Source organism: Dendroctonus ponderosae, unplaced genomic scaffold (assembly GCF_020466585.1).
Source record: "Dendroctonus ponderosae isolate FM_Combo_2020 unplaced genomic scaffold, Dpon_F_20191213v2 Dpon_F_20191213_6, whole genome shotgun sequence".
In the NCBI taxonomy this organism is placed as follows: domain Eukaryota; kingdom Metazoa; phylum Arthropoda; class Insecta; order Coleoptera; family Curculionidae; genus Dendroctonus; species Dendroctonus ponderosae.
The window spans coordinates 13,925,560-13,942,330 of record NW_026018814.1 but is presented as its reverse complement, the minus strand read 5'-3'; the positions used below and the strand labels follow the sequence as shown (position 1 = coordinate 13,942,330).

At 35.1% G+C, this 16,771-nt stretch overlaps 1 protein-coding gene across 9 annotated transcripts in view; it reads left to right on the top strand.

The window, feature by feature from the left end:
- Positions 1–16,771, top strand: part of LOC109543812 (homeobox protein homothorax) — a 250,340-nt gene that overhangs the window by 37,376 nt on the left and 196,193 nt on the right. For 8 of the 9 annotated variants that reach the window (XR_007281844.1, XR_007281843.1, XM_019913687.2 and 5 more), the window contains one exon: positions 3,739–3,880. Coding sequence is in view for 7 of the 9 variants with exons in the window: in XM_019913687.2 (XP_019769246.1) it covers positions 3,739–3,880 (142 nt within the window). In the remaining 2 variants the exon portion in view is untranslated. Of the gene's footprint in view, positions 1–1,332; positions 1,472–3,738; positions 3,881–16,771 lie in introns of those variants that run through there. The other variant, XM_048667793.1, reaches the window with a different exon arrangement.

Below are 16,771 nucleotides of genomic sequence, written 5' to 3'. Positions count from 1 at the left end.
GGATTCAAAAATTATATGCGGCCGGTTTTATGTTACCCTACAATTTATTGAGAACGAAGATGCGTTTGCGAATTTTCTGCTTTGTTTTGAAAACTTTGTTAGTTTCAATAAAATATTTCTGTTTCATTAACTGCTCAATTGTGCCCATAATAATGAAAGTGGTCTAAGTCAGATATTTCTTGTTTTGAGATATTTAATGAATTACATTTAAATAAAGTAAAAAATATTTTGACATTAAGCGAGCCATTTATTTAGAATTTTAATGGTCTTGATTAATCGAAATTTATAATCAATATGGAATTTGATATGAATTGTATACGAAAATATTGTTTTTAAAGTAGGAATTGCCTTAGACCATTTTCAAAATTAACAGAATGTCCTATAAATGGCTTAAAGCAATAAAGAACTATGAGTTTTATTTGAAATAATTCATCAACATTGATTAACTATTTAAAAAAGTATTCCATTTTTATCATTTCGAGTTTTTAAGATTCTTAAAATCTTCCTGAAAAACTGATGGAATGTATGGCAGTAAACACATAATATCTTTATGGTTGTCTTCAGTTAACAGCCCAGTGGTGGTGGATAATGGAAATAGCTTAACATTTTCGTATATTTTCTGTCTTCCAACCACCATCTGATGGTTCGTTTTTGACGATATCGTAAAAATTACATTAATAAATTTAGTTTACGTTTACGTTTCCATTTAATAACGTGGTGGGAAATAACTGATTTTGAGCTTGAATGTGGTTAGTAGTAAGGTCTTTAAAACATTATAATTTTTATTAAATATGGCCGAACTAGTTACAAATATCAGGAAGAAGATAATATGCTAAGATGCGGTGAAATGCATTTCAGTTGAAACGAATTGACAAGTTGAAAAAATGCTAGATTATCAGCAGTCGGAAATAAATAATGGGATCGTATGAATGGTGTCTATCATCCAGCTATCTGCATTCATAAATGTTAGCTCGTTATTTATGACGTTCGATCCTCGAATAAGTTACGGGTCAAAGGATGGCGATAACTCTGGCCACACTTGCTGGCTTGTTTGCATGGCACTTTTGCATTTAAACCTTTTGTTTGTGCTTTGTCTTGAACCGCCAATTTGCTGCAGATGTTTCGCTATCTCACAAAAATGACCAACTCGGTCAAAGGCCATTTTCAATAATTCGAAACGCATTGATTTTAACAATATTGCTTAAGTTGAACCCGATCTGTGTTTGGTAATTAACGTTCGCTGGTGACTAATTGGGTTTCCCAATTTATTTAAGATTTAAGACTTGTGCTTCCAGAAACAACAATATAAATTAATGATTCAGTTTCAAGTGTTCAGCTGATCAGAGTGGCTAATGATTGTATTATATTTCTTGTTGAGTTTAGCTGAAATGAACCTTCAAGTTATACCATTGAGAGAATGTCAACAAAAATTAAACCTGCGGTCATTTAACCCTCTTTTCAGAGCTAATAGGTATAGAAAAAAACATGTACTTTTCCAATTTATTTTTCTCTGATAATCGATCAGAAATAATTTTAAAAATTACATAGTTAATGCAGTTGTGCCTGTTGTTAATCCACCAAATGCAAGAAACCGATTTAGTGTCAGCGACAGGGAAAAAACGACCAACGCATTTTTCTTGCATAACATGTGGAGTTTGTGAGGTTTTGTAGAGTGTTAGAAATCTTAGGAACTTTTAGAAAATAATGCTCCTGTTTGTTTTTGATCTGAAAGGGAATGCTGTTTAAAGATGTTTGTGTTGAGAGAATGTTTCGTTACAAATACCCAAATATAACAATTAGATTTATAATACCCCTAAATTAAACATACAAAGCCACCGTCCGCAGCCAAATTGACACCAGTTGTGAAATGTTAAATAAATATTACTTGAAGTTGCCAGATTTCTTCGGTTACTTTATCGAGGGATGTAGGTTGAAACGTTACTGGGAATTAATCCTTACCTCCACTAAGTAGGAACAAGTAACTATGTTTTTCAAGTAGTTGTCTTGGAAGACTAGTATAGGTGCACACCTGCTAGTCGTCCACAATAAAATAACCAGTTTTGTTGAGAGAAAAGTTGCAGTTCAACGATCATTTGATATCCCCAAAGTACAATATTTTTTTGGAGTTTTTAGGTAATTTATCTAGATATAAGTAATGAAATATTTGTTAAAAGTCACCTAAATACTTAACACTAGTTTAGAATAAATTAGCATAAAAAGCAGATATTAACGTAATATTTTTAAACACGAATTTTCTGATTTCTTTGAAATAATAACAAATAATCTTATTTAAAATTTTCCGAATTCGGCAGAATCGCATTATGGATTTTTCAAGATATTTTAAATCAGTTCTCGGTTTCAATGCAGGATGACATTTTTGGTTTACCTGCTGTATCCAAACCACAAATAAATGAATTTGTTGATAATTAATATTAATTAAATATAACTTCTTAATAATTGCAGCATTAAAACATAATTTTTCACAAAAATCAGTTGTCACCGACATCCTGTAAAATTGCACGTTTCGAAATTACTAGCCTGTTGAGAATGTCTAATCTACATCCGATGTGCCCTGAAACCAACAGAAAACAATGACTTAATCAAATATTTACACAAATTACGGTCAACGGTTTAGCCAAAAGGTGTTAAATAATTGCTTTTGAGACACTCGCCGTTTACTGTGGCCTCCTCTTAGGAGCATTTGCTTTTTAAAGACATTTTAAGTGTCTTCCAACAATGAAGGGCCTAAGCAGCTGCCACTGAACGACTTGCCCACATTGCTGATAAATGTTCGTCGGTTTAACAACAACCTAATGTGATAATCAGTTTAATGTTTGACATGTGGGAGCATAACTCGATTCTTTTGCTATGGGTTGTAAGAATTTTCACAAATGTAAATACGCAAAAGAAGTTGAATTGCTAATTTTAATATTTGGTCTTAAAAAGCTTGTGGTGAGAATGTTTCATTTTTTTGTGCAATCTGATTGGTCTGGTTTTATCATTTATATGGCATTTTATTGTTTTTTTGGAAAGTATTTCTTTTATACTTTATCTTATCTTTCATACTTGTCAAAGATCTTTTATACTTATCAGAAAATTGACGTTGTATTAGAAAATGAGATAGAAAAAAATTGAAAATTGAGTGCTCTTTGATTGTCTATATTTCTGAAATGTTTGGATTGGACGGCTTGGTTTCCTGGAAGCCTTTATTTTTAATCTCTTAAAATTTTCTGTTTGCTTTTTTAATCTGAAGGCTAAAAAATGCATTTTGTACGCATTTAATTCTAATTGAACCTCGGCTCAGGGAAACTTGTCCTCAAGTCGTAGAAAACTAATACACTAAAATTACATTTCAGTAAACGCAAATACATAATTATAATGATTGACTTTGTTTGCGAAGCATTCCAGATTAAAGTCACACTTCAGCATCCAACAAACGAAACGAATAACCACCAATTTTCCAATGGTAATGGATGGATGTACGCTTAAATGAACCGGCTGTTTTATTTCTTATTATAATGAATAAAGGCGTATTAAAAATTACATCAGCTTTATTTTTAAAGCGTTTTAATTATCATATGGCTAGGCGGAGCCATATGCCAGATATATTTTTTAAGAACGGATAATTGCAAAATACGTCTGTATAGCAAATTGATTGGATCAAAAATGACATATTTGCTAGTGAATGAATTTATTTATTTAATGTTTGAAATAATGAATATGTTTTTGGTTTTTCAGTCATCCGCTCTTTCCACTATTGGCCCTTATCTTTGAGAAATGCGAACTAGCAACATGTACACCTAGAGAACCTGGAGTAGCGGGTGGAGACGTTTGCTCTTCAGAGTCCTTTAACGAGGATATAGCTGTTTTCTCCAAACAAGTAAGTACCAGCCATTTTTAGTATTGGGTACCACCGTGCCTGTTTCTGAAGACTATGAGAAAAATAAAACTGAAGCGACATTCGCCACTATTTGTTCCTTGAAAATAAGAAAGCCCGAAGCTGCTAGCGCCTGCGAGATACACATAATTGTTGACCTAACATAAGGAAGTCTCTGGGTTATTTATAAAGCGAATGAGCCCCTGAATTAAACACTCTGTTATTATAATAATCATATAGCAGCCCGTATAATATTTTATTATGTTTTATTTACATTTAGTATTCCAACGCTAGCTTATCATTCTGATTATGCTTATCTTGGGTGATAAACATAGAAACACATGTAAAACATCTACAAAATTTATATTATACTCGAAATACGATAAGAGCGTACACGCATTGAATTGCTTATGTTGACTGTAGGTCTGTGCAGAGCAATATTTATTTACGTAGACCCTATACGTTGACGATCCTGATAGGTTTACAATAATTGTCAAGATTAAAACATCATAAGGGTCACTGGATTATCAAAAAATTAAAACATTTTGAATGCAACAAAACAAAAATTTTTGTCGCATTTTTTTTAAACACGATTTTTCAATTGATATAATAAATGTTTCAATATGCATGTCACGCCAATATTCATTTTTCCATTAACATTGCATACATTTTCCATCTGAACTTTTTACATAAAATTCTCTATGAAACGTATCCGAAAAAATAAATGTCTGTTAAATGTTGGCATTTACCATGGATTTATTAATACCCCATATTTGAAGCTAAATATTCTAATTACTTTGCGTTAAAACCCATTTAGATTAAACCTTTTCTAGACTGATTGCAGTGATTGCTTTTTGAATGCGACTGCTGTATGCACGCTCGTCATTTGAGGTTTCTTTGATCCCATAAGAAAGTTTCACAAAGGTTTAAATACGCAGTCAACCATTAGAGTGCTTCTCCACATTTGATCCACTGTTGTCAGGATGTGGCGAACCAAACTTTCGTAGACAAAAAAAAGTGAAACACGAAGAAAATTTACTTGAACAATTTTGTAAATATTTACAACCGTAAAATTATTCTTGACCGAAAACGCGTTTACAAGCTATTACTTAAGATGCTCATTTTAATGATAACTTTTTGGTGCCGATACAGTTGGGTTATCTAATGGTACAAACTACAGGTCTTGATTGTCGTTAAGCTTTTAACCAGAACAGCCGTGTATTCAGCAATGGAATTCAAAACGGGATATCGCTGTTAATAAGGTCCAATCGAGTAACGAATCGTTACTTTTCCAAAAACTCTAATTTAAGTCATCTAGTTATTTGGGACAATTCGGTTCGATACGAAATTGTTCTGTACTAGTTTGCAGAATATCACTGTTTTCGTGGCTCCTTCACATGTCGCAAAAGGTGTAATGGAATAGCTTGTGTTGAGTCAGTTTAAATTCTTATTTATGAATCTGCGGAGTTACTTCAGCTCTAACACAAAAAGTGTTTTTCGATACATTTAATGCTCAAAAAATGTTTTGTAATATTAGTGGATCGTTCGTGTAGATATTAATGTTAATTTCGATCCTGGGCCCGATAACCGATGCAAGCCACTTCAATACATTTTATTACATAATATCGCTTCTAATTTACTTTAGACTTTGCTATGTGTAATATCAAAGGGGACATATAAAGCGCTATTAACGACCAAGGTAATGACTGCTCGTGTATTAGTAAAATTGAAGCCGCAAAGTGAGCTTTTGGCTTGGTCGAGGACTGAAAATGGTGCATCTTGTTGTCTCCAATAACTCGGAAAAAGTTATTTTTACATTCCAAAAGCCGGCAATAGAAAGGAAATGCTCGGTTTAACTACAGGGGTCTCAAGAAGATTAAAAACCCCATGACGCCGTTTGCAGACAAAGGTTGGGGCCCGTGTGCGTTTCCCATCCGCCAGTGAGCAACCCAAAACCGAACCGAAAAACTATTTTAAAACCCCCTGCTCTGTAACCGGAAACTCTCCCTCGCTGATCTCTTAACAGCTGAACGTGTAAATTTGCCTATGTTTATTTATTCGTCTATTGTAATTCATTTAGATCGTGGAACGTATTCAAATTTATAACCCCTTGATTCGCGCGAGCAAACACCAAAGAACCCCCTTGTTATTTACAAAGTCAAGAAGTGGATCGGTGACTGGCCAACGCGACAAGGAAAGGCGACTTTAATCTGACCTCTCTGTACATCGATTCATCCACACATTGAAATTTTTGCTTGAGCTTTGAATTTTTTTAAAATCTTTAAGCAGCGCAGTGGATGAGTTTTGACAAGCATAGGAAGTACCAATTTGAACCTCATCTAAAACGTAGCGCGTCAGTTCTTACTACGTTCGTAGGATCATGATCATGTGTAGTTTTTTAAATTTGTAAAATGATAACGTACAAATTAGCTTCCCAAGAAAAGGGGAAAAACAACTTTTCAACAAAGCGAACCAGAAATAGAAGCGGCGCGCCTTCAAAGTCTAAAGAGCAATTTTGTTTGAGTCTCACTGTCAGGATTATCACGCGAAAACAACACAACTGTAAAGAATGTAAAATCTTTATTTATGACGTCAAGTTGGAAACCGCAGCTTCATCATTTGCACTAAAAAACAACGCTTGATTCCTAAACAAAAGCCAATTAGACATAATGCAACAAACTGCATAACAGTTCTACTCATAAAACTATTCTCAGTTGAAAATTTGCACTCGCTGTACCTAAAACACTAATTTCGGTGCACACTGCAAGTTGTCATACTACTTCCATTCACTAAACAAATCTATATTCGGCATGATAAATAATAATGGCGCCATTATTCGAAATCACTTTGCCACCCCTTCTGTCAGGGTTTAAGATGGCCACATAACCATTAAATAACAGTTTTCCCGGCGGTTTACGGAAACCAAGCACCTTTTGATGTTACTTTTACGTTTTCGTGAGCTTCCTCACAATCCCGTTTTCTCTCCCTCTCTCGTGTATCTCTCGATTCTTATTCGACATTTCCTCGACAAGGACTAAACCTACTCAAAAATGGTAATTTCGTCGTACATCGAACAACCCGATTGAGGGATCAGGCAAAGTGTTTGGTTGCTTCCGTTGAATAGACTAATTCGGGGTCATCTCCTGTTGACTGAAATGTCTTCTTAAATTGGTTCAAAATGCTCTATTCGATTTTTATTGAAAAACTGCAGTCGTGCTCAGTATTGTCTGAACATTTTATGTCGAAATGCATCAGAAATGAAAAATGCAAATAATTTATTTTAATGGATGTCGAATTCGTCCGGGACAATAGTTTCGTCTGCCGCTCAATTTCACAAGAATAGATTTGGCAGCTTTACAACATTTGAAATTCCGGCGTATACAATTCAATGCTAACTGTATGCATTATTACGGATCCATGAATGATCGCATCTATTTTGCGCATTTATTTGCAGATTTTAAGAGTTGTTTATACGAAATGATAATACCCAACTGTAAAAGTTTTCAGGCTCTATTATTTAATTGAGCTCGCTAGTTGAAATAGTTGTTATCATTTGAAGTGTGATTAATTGGTTTTAAGACACCAATGTCGCATATCGGCATAAAATAAAAGTCGTTTCACTGTTACTGTCGAAACTAACCCTGACTATAGAAATCTCAGGTTACCTAAAAGCACATGTTTTGTACCTTCTCACAGTCTCAAGGCCCTTTCTATTCATCGAGGGGTAGGCAAGTTATGTTAAGAAGGTTCGTCGGTTGCTGTATCTTTCGATTTTAGCTTGCAACGCTACTAAGCATTTCCTAGAAAACCATCTGTTACCTATTATTTAAATGTCCTTGCTTGTTCAATATCAGCCAAAGTTACAGTTTACCAGCATGCAGAAGTCAATTTTAGAGTGTTTATAACTTCTTAACATAGATATTGAAAAATGTCCTTAGCCGAGTGTCTAGTGAACACACACATCGAAAGGGCGAATGTACATGATCTCTTCATTGTCTGTTAGACGTTTACGAGTTTCATAAATTCTCAAAAATGAAGGAATGCGCCTGCAGTAAACTTAAGTGGCCGTTTTATTGGCACTATATAGCTTATATAGTCTCGAAAGTGTTCAGTATATTGCTGGGATATATAGGATCGCATTTAGTTAATTCAATAGTTGAATCTGTTAAAAATTGCATGCATTGCTCTAGTGCCAGGTACTGTCTTGAGGCAAAGGAACTAAAAAAAGTCCCAAAGGAATGGCGCCAATTTTATACCACCCTGTGAATATCTAGCTCGACTTAGAAGGTCGTGCGGTATTTAGTCCCACTTTCCTCTATGGTTACACGATTTTATATGTGAACCATCCTGTGATTTTATGTTTTTTTGGATTTCCCGGTTCAAGCTTTGTGTTCAACCTCTGATATTTAGCATGTTGGTCGTTTATTCTGGATACTTTATTTGGTTCTACCACCATAATTCGGTTTTATCAGTGAGTTGGTATTAATGAGTCCATTAATCACAGTTGCTTGGTTTCTAAATAATTGCTTCTCTGTGAATTTGGTTAATTGCGCGCTCTTCTTTCGAAGCTTGTATATTACTTTTCAGAACATTATCCACCCTCTTTGAGTGTTCTTTCCTTCATTGCTGGGTCCAATGATCTTGATGATCTGTTTGCGTCTCGTTACTTATATGTTTTACATTGCGGTCGTTTTTGAACCAATTACCTTCAAAGGTAGAATAATGTCGAGCAAACATTGAAACTTCTTACTTCGGATAAGCAGAGATCCGAATCAAATGATGCGACTTTCAACTATGCTAATGCAGGTAATCCGTGGACCAGACTCGTCTTTTCCAGTTACCTGTAGCGGATGTCAATTAACAGAGAAGGATTAAGGTAAATGCACAATCACGACAATGGCCACCTCCTAGGTGCAGATTAAAGGAGACCCATGGAGTTAGTTGTGCACTTGGACGGTCTCCACGGGGGTCCAGCTGACGTCACTGCATTGAGCGGCACTCGAGCGACCAAAAAATTACCAACAATAACAGCTTGTAGTTTATCGGTCCCGCATCTCACTACAATGGTTGGTTCGGAGGGGGACCCTACCCGTACAATACCTTCATACAACTCTAACTGATCTTGTACAGTACAATATCGTTGGCAACCCTGCTCGTTTACGCATCACTTGAGCCGAAACGATTAAACTAACTGACAATTCTGGGCCGCATCTGCATTATAATGGCCAAGTCACCTGAGTTCTAAGCTTCCCGCATCAAAGGGATCAATTTTTGCATCTGTCATTATTTTGTGTCGATCTGCGTTTAGATTATGTGAGATTTGTATTTAGATTCGCTGGGACAGCTTGATGCCAGATAAGACGGTTATTTGTTAAATTCTAATTGTCCTAAGTGGTTATCGGATGTAATAGTTCACGCCCTTTACTTACAGATGTTCGAAGATAAATGAATCATGCAAAATTACCATTTAGCGTTATCATCAGCGACCTGTCTTGCATGACACGGTTTCTCTCCTACACAGTTTTCCTCTTCTTTCTTATTTTCAAGATTCTTTTTCTTCAAGATTATCTTCCAGAGTTTTGTCTATTGTTCCAACTTCTATCATTGAACATTCACGCCTATGGGGCACAAGCAAGAGAGCGACATTATGAAAGGTCCAGCTAGCGACCTGCTTTCTGATACCGGTATCACAGTAGAAATTGTTTGCCGATTTATTGGCCAATAAATTGGGTCAATTATTAAAGGTAATTTCAATTATTTAAGGTCATCAAGTTTACACTTGGATATTGTTCAAACAAACATAAATTTCAATAATTTAGTGGTTTTGTGCTATTAACCATGTGTAGATTATAGCGTATGAGTCAAGAGCCAAATTTTCTGCTTATGTCTATAACGAAGCGACCAATTTTTTTTAAATAATTTCCTAAACTTATTGCATCCGACACCGATTTTCCACATCTGAGACACAATAAAAATAAAAAATAACTGAAATTTTTTACATTCCGCGACAATTTCCAACATACTCGGATTCGGCAATAAACTATACAATTTGTCCACCGCAGCCCGACTACGTTTTATGCCCATATGTTCCCAATCTATTAGACAATAAATCGGAAAAAATGGTTGTGTGTGTACCAGCATTTGAGTTGTCTTCATGTTTTAATCCATGCCTGGACAAACCTTGTCGATTTCTTACTTTTCCGGGTGCCACAACTCAGATTTCTAAACTTTCTTAAGCGATACTTTGGTGTTTGTTCCTCAATTTGGTCACAATGACCAAGAGATGCCTGTTAGCATCTTCAACACAGTTCAAGCTCAAGGTTTCAGATTTTGCTAAATCCATTTCAGAATATTTTCTCTTTCGTTTGATGAGTTTTCATTTTCATTACTGAATTTAGATTTTGTTTGTTGAAAGAACAAGATTCGATAACAACACATATATAATCAATGTGCAATATAATCACATCTACTTCTGCCTTTGATCTTTGTGATTAAAATCAATTATATATTAATTAAAGTAACTGAAAAATTACAATGACGACTCAACGCACTTGGTCCATTGGATCTTCCTCACTCTTGTCTTATTGTTCCAACAATATCCTAAAGTCGCTTTCGGGAGCGTGTACGCTAGCATTCGTTGCAACAGAAATGGTTAGTAAAATATTCCGGGACAATAAATGTAGTTTAAGGTCTCACTGGATGGAAAATATCCACAAAGCTTCCACTAATTCTGAACTGTTCAATTCGTTTCCGTTCTGGATAATTGGGACTTTCCTGAATCTATCGGTACCAACTTTGTGCTTGAAAACCGGATCTATTTTGGTTATCTTTTGACAGTGTGTAATATAAATATACATGGTTTCAAGTGGTGTCTGTGATTTGTGCTTTTAACATTTGATGGATGACTTTAATCAGAAAACGGCTAAGTAGTCTGATATTGAAGTTTGATTTGGTTATCTGTAACAACTTGTTCCTATCAACATGGATTGACCTTTTTTGTATTTCATCGGCTAAATCTCAAAATTGTTGACTTTTTCATAACCAATTCTAGACTGATTAGAATTTTTATGGTAGCTAATGCTAATGTAATGCAAAAAAGTGATTTTATATTAATAACGTTGTTTCAATGATTCATGAATTAATTTAGTTATGGGATGATGAATGATCTTATTGATAAACACTTAACGATGATGGCAACTGATTGGGAAAGACACTGCGAACTGTAATAATTGAAGTTGTTCTTTGCGTATCAAATTTTTAATTGCACCCGCTCCTTCACAGACATCTGATTTGTGTAGTTTGCAGACAAAATAAAATGTACGATACTGAAAACTGGACCCGGCCTGAAAGCAAAGCTTCTGAATATCGACACCACGAAATGCGTTTAATATGGCCTTAAATTTTTGTAGCAACCGTGACCTCATAAACATAAAAAGTTACGGCCGATTAAATCTTGAACAAGTTTTTACGTATTTTGTCGATAACGATTAACGCATATGTTAAATGTTTTTGTTAGGAGCAGGGATTTTTGGAAGACGGCAAGTTTTTAGCGTATTAATACTGGAATTACCTGCCATACTGCAGAACAACCCTTTTAAGTTTTAGTGTCACGTGTTAACCCGAAGAACATGTGGAATGTTGCATTAACATGCTTTGTGTTAGACAAGCCAATGTTTGCTTCAACAAATTTGCATTGAAAGTATTTTTTTTATCCAAGTGACAATATCTAAGATGCATTATTGGATAACGTTTTTACTTCCTAAATTCCTTAATTCATGTGACCGAAGCCGCATAAATATTGGTTCAAAATCTAAAAATGGCAACGGTGTAAACTTTCAGTCTAGAGAACCTGAAAGAAAGTCACTAAATCCGAAAACTTACCTGTCCATGGGTCGACACCTCCCTTTCTTCACCCTCAAATGCAAAAGGCTTCTCTCTTAAATGTTTAGACGGGTGTCCGAACACTCCAAACCGACCATGCACATGTATGATTTACGGTTTTGCCGTTAAATGATCGATTTTCGTGCCTTTCAATTTGAAGATAAATATAGATATTTCCTCAGTTTTTTGACGAAAACAATTTATTTTCATTTGGCCATTCTTGTGTTGACGCAGCTTTTTATCACTCTATCTGAATGGTTTAAGAGGTTTTTTTACTGGCAGCTTGGCTTCAGTAGAATTAAAGGTGCCTCGCCTAAATTAAAATTATAATCACTTCAACTAAAGATTAAGTATGGAGCGTTGGAGTGTTTTGTCACACGAGTGCGCTAGTTATGCAAAATCTTACAACATTTTAAATTGATTTAATATGATGCAGTCGCAGGTAGTCGCACCACTCCACAGAAATTGCTTAATTTTGATTGCATAGTTAAATTGACGTCAAATATAAAAATAGGGATCACTGCTTAAACCACTACTTCAGAGTTTTAAACTACTGCGTCACTTTATCCAAATTAATTGTTTCTTTAGTAAAAATTCAGTTTTTGGAGGTGCACTTCCTTCCTGTATCAATATCTTATTTCTGGTTAATTGTTCAGTAAATATCACTTAGTTACGGAATTTCACACGTTATGACTTTAAATGTAGTACGATTTTTACGTACGAATTTTCAACTGTATTCTATCGGGTCGATTTAAATCACTCAGTTCCTCAGATAAATCGGTTACTTAGGCAAACTGACTTATCTGATATACTACACAAATATTCGAATAAACACAAGTAGCTCGTTCGAAATTGGCACCAATAATCCAGATCCAGATCAGACTAAGATACGTTTAATTACTTGCATTTTATGGGACAGGCCAGTTTGATAATCTGCGAAATTCCGATTAGCAACAAACAACATTAAAATCGAAAAATGATTAACACATACCTACCTTAGGCGAAATATAACTGTTGCTTTAGGTACTGCTCTGTAGGTGTGTATCTGGGCAAAGTAGGAAAATATTAATTGGAGGAACGGTTGGCATTGTTGGTATTTCTGGGAAGATATATTGATTGTGACGGCAGGGAGTGGTTTACTATTACGCAGGTAGTAGCTGTTAGGGTTGCTGACTCTACTAGTAATGACCGGAAAAGTTAAGGTAATTTTTGAAACGTACGGAATAAAGTCCATATGGCCCTCCCGTCAACAAAAATCCCGCTGAGAAATACATCCTATAGAAAAGTGTTGTATTTATTCACTCCGAAAGGTTATGATAAAAGAGTTTCAGACGTGAAGGACAGGCATTACATCATCCATTATGTTTACATGCATATACATTCCCGACATCACGAATTGGAAACGTATGTACGTACAACGTGAATAATTCATTCGTGGGACAATTCAGTCTTTGCATTTTGTATTTTGATGTGATCGTATGGAACGTAAGAAACACTACAAATTGTACTAACTGGTGAATTAAAATACGAGGTTAGTGTACATTTTTTCATTGTAATACCCGCGGAATTTTTACAACGAATCCTGATAAATTAAAGTCTTTAAAATGCCTCTGAGCCGTATTGCACATTGTAATAATTTATGTAAAATTACAAGTCATTTACAAGTTTTAGCACCGATAAAGTAGATAGATGTTTCTTGTGGTAATGTGGTTTTTAACCAGTTTTCGCTCATGCGTTTTTATTTCCATAAAAAATGGCCAATCCCATTTTATTTTACTTTTTAGACACTTTTTATAATGCCAAAGCCTCACGGCCAAAAGCAATTCAAGCACTTAGTGGGGATGGGCAGTTAACCAATACCAAACACAAACTAACCCAAATACTTAGAAAATGTGTCCAAAAGAAGCCAAATATAAACAAGATATCGATTGGGCAAATTCGCGCAATTTCTTGAACACGTGAGGCCATTTGTTTACGTATGGAACAGTTATGCATTTCAATAAGGGAGAAACAGTGGGAAAACGTATTTGCTCATGAAGCGCCACTGAGAAAAGTTTTAGAAAGGTGAGCCTGTCGTTGTCTTTTTTAACTTTTAGTTTTTCCCTATTCAAAACGAATGTTTTCAAACTTATTTTCGGTATTGTTTTGTTATCAACTCCCTTGCCATACCAGCAGATTCGCTTTGTAACTTTAACCTTTGCAAAACAAGAAATTCATGAAGTTGACAATTTTTGCTAAGCATAAGATCAAAGACGAGAAAGATGTAACTGCATCAAACTCGGCTTAATCTAACGTAGCAAATGTTCAAGCTGTTTACCTCTTGCACTTTGGCTAATCTAAATAAACTGGAAAGCACCTTACACGAGATAAACAGCATGCGTCTGCAATTTGCGCCATTATTTACTTGATTTAAATGCTAATTCATTTGGGTTTATTTACGATGGTCGAAAACCATTTGTGGGTTTAGCGAGCCGGCTATTAATTTCCATCAATTTCGGCAAAAGAAATTGTTCTAATTCATTAAGGTGATTGTAATCCTTTCGCTTATTTATGTCGGGGCATCATCGCGTGGGTGTATAAATATTTTGCAGAATGCTATAAAGTATAAATTAAAGTAGTAACATCAAACATTTATTTTGCCAAGTGCTTACCGGCAGCAGACACAATTAAACTAAATGATCTTTATAGAAAGATTCTTTATGTTTCTACAAACATCAACTGCTGCCAAATTTAAAATATTTTCCTTGTCCATTCTAAAATCGTCCGTTTTGTTCCAACACTGAAAGCTATTTTAAGTGGTTTTTGACGCTTCAGTTCTGAGTGTTGACACAGTTTGTGTTGACGATCCAAAAAGAACCATGATGCCACAGCTGACGATAACGCAATCTATCCAAATAAAAAATTTCGTTTTTATAAGATTTGGACTTTTGCTTATTCATTTTCGTCTGCTTTCCGTGCAAAAATAACTCTTTTTATGGATCATTTTCAAAAACGGAACTTAACTGGCACAACACGAAATTTACTAAATTGCATTTCGAACTAATAAAATAATTTTTTATGTGCTTTGAACGATACTATACAGTTCCGGGACTAAAAGCTTCTTATCATTTTTGCGCCCCATATTTTCCATTTTTGCGAGAACAAAAACTTTTTTAAAGCCTAATTTAGGGAGAAATTAAATTAAAAACATGTAGTTTGTTTTTGACTGTACAAAGACGCTGTTTTCACTTTTTATTTCCTGTCATTAATTTTTTCTACTTCTAATTGTATCTATACCTAATGGATACTACATTACTCATTAAGGAATCGCACCTAAATATCTAATGGAGATTCATTGTAGATCTGCCATTATGAAATCAAGGTGTTCAAGATTCTATCCTGCAATATCTTTTGTCGAGTTCTTTGATTCGGCCGACAATTGCTTCGAAGCAAATATGGCCATATTTTTCCCACAAAAGTTTTACAAGATTTTGGATTTGAAAAATCGCAAGGACAACTTTAAATTTGTAAAGAAGTCATATCATTCTCATATGACTTGGCATTTTAAACTAAAGAATTTTCATTAAAACTGCAAGAAGAAATTTAGCTTCGTTACTAGATTTTCTATTACTGAGAACGATTAATTGCCCGTGAGAATTCCGTCACGTAATGATCTTCCAAAAACAATTTTGTGCATGCAAAACCCCAGATTAACAAAACCCATTTATTGTCAGTCCAATTAGACCACTTGACACTTCGTCTCTAGCAATGTTTTATATCATTTTTAATTGTGTTTGTCGGGGAATCGGGGTCAGTTCGAATCAAGCTCTGAAAATATCCCGAGTCTCCAAAATAATTCACACAACATCTAAATATCTACATTTGCTTTGATATTTCTGCGGGAGCTAAAACCGTTGTTAATTCAATTATTCCTGGTGGCTGGTCAACCGGTACCGAATACCATTAATACATTTTTAACCAAGTCAACATTAAGTTTCCTTACCACAATTTTGACAAAAAGTTAATGATTTACTTAACTTTGACACGCTAAGTGTTTTCGGCAACTTTTTCTCAATCAGGTATATCGAATAATCCATTATCCAGTGCTTTTTTCCTGTCAAAGTAACACTACCGTTTTCGACTACTGCACATTTCACAGCGTGGTTTCAAATCAAATTGATGCTCAAATGGTCAATGTTGGTGGGAAAAGTGGTTTAGAAAAGGTTTTAGAAAAATTTTAAAATGTAATAATTTTGGTACAGCTCTAAATAAACTTGGGCATTCAACTTGTGGATATTTTGCTTTAAAAAATAACCTTTGCATAAATTGACTCTATTTGATTCCTCTCAATGGTACAAGATAGTACTATACGCACAGTTTTTGGTAGGTTGTCCAAACTGTAGGTTTAATTTAATTAATTAGGATCAGGTCATCTATCTAAGTTTCAAATAGTTACATCTGTGTACCCAGACCTTATTTCGTGGATGTATCAAAACCACGATTTGCAAATTAGTTACCAACTGCGAATTAACTGCTCTCCCATCCACAAGCGAATTGATTTAATCTTGTATAAAGAGCTACATATATGACTTTTGTAAACATCCAAGTTTCTTTGTCTGTCATACCACGGTTCTGCTTTTCGCTGCTTAATCATGTTAATTGCACTTTTTATGAAATCAGCATAATTATATTCCTAACGAAATGAGTAGATCCAGTTTTTTGTCGAAAGACCATATTCTTTGTTTGATTCGAACGCCGCACACATTACAACCCATAGGCTGAAGGTATTGATGTTGTGTTCGTTTTGAAATTCAATCGGAGCAAAGCATCTCTTAAATCGGAGATTAATTTTATAACCTGCTTGGTTGGAGCAAAAAAGGCATCGGGTTGTCTTGGCCGTTCGTATCTCTATCTGGTTTGGTCACGTCGTATACCATGTATGGTGGCTGGGTTGCATTGTTTGTCTGGGCCGACTCGCTCCGACGAACGAGGTCGAATAGCTCACACTTCTGAACTGGCATGCCGATCGATTCT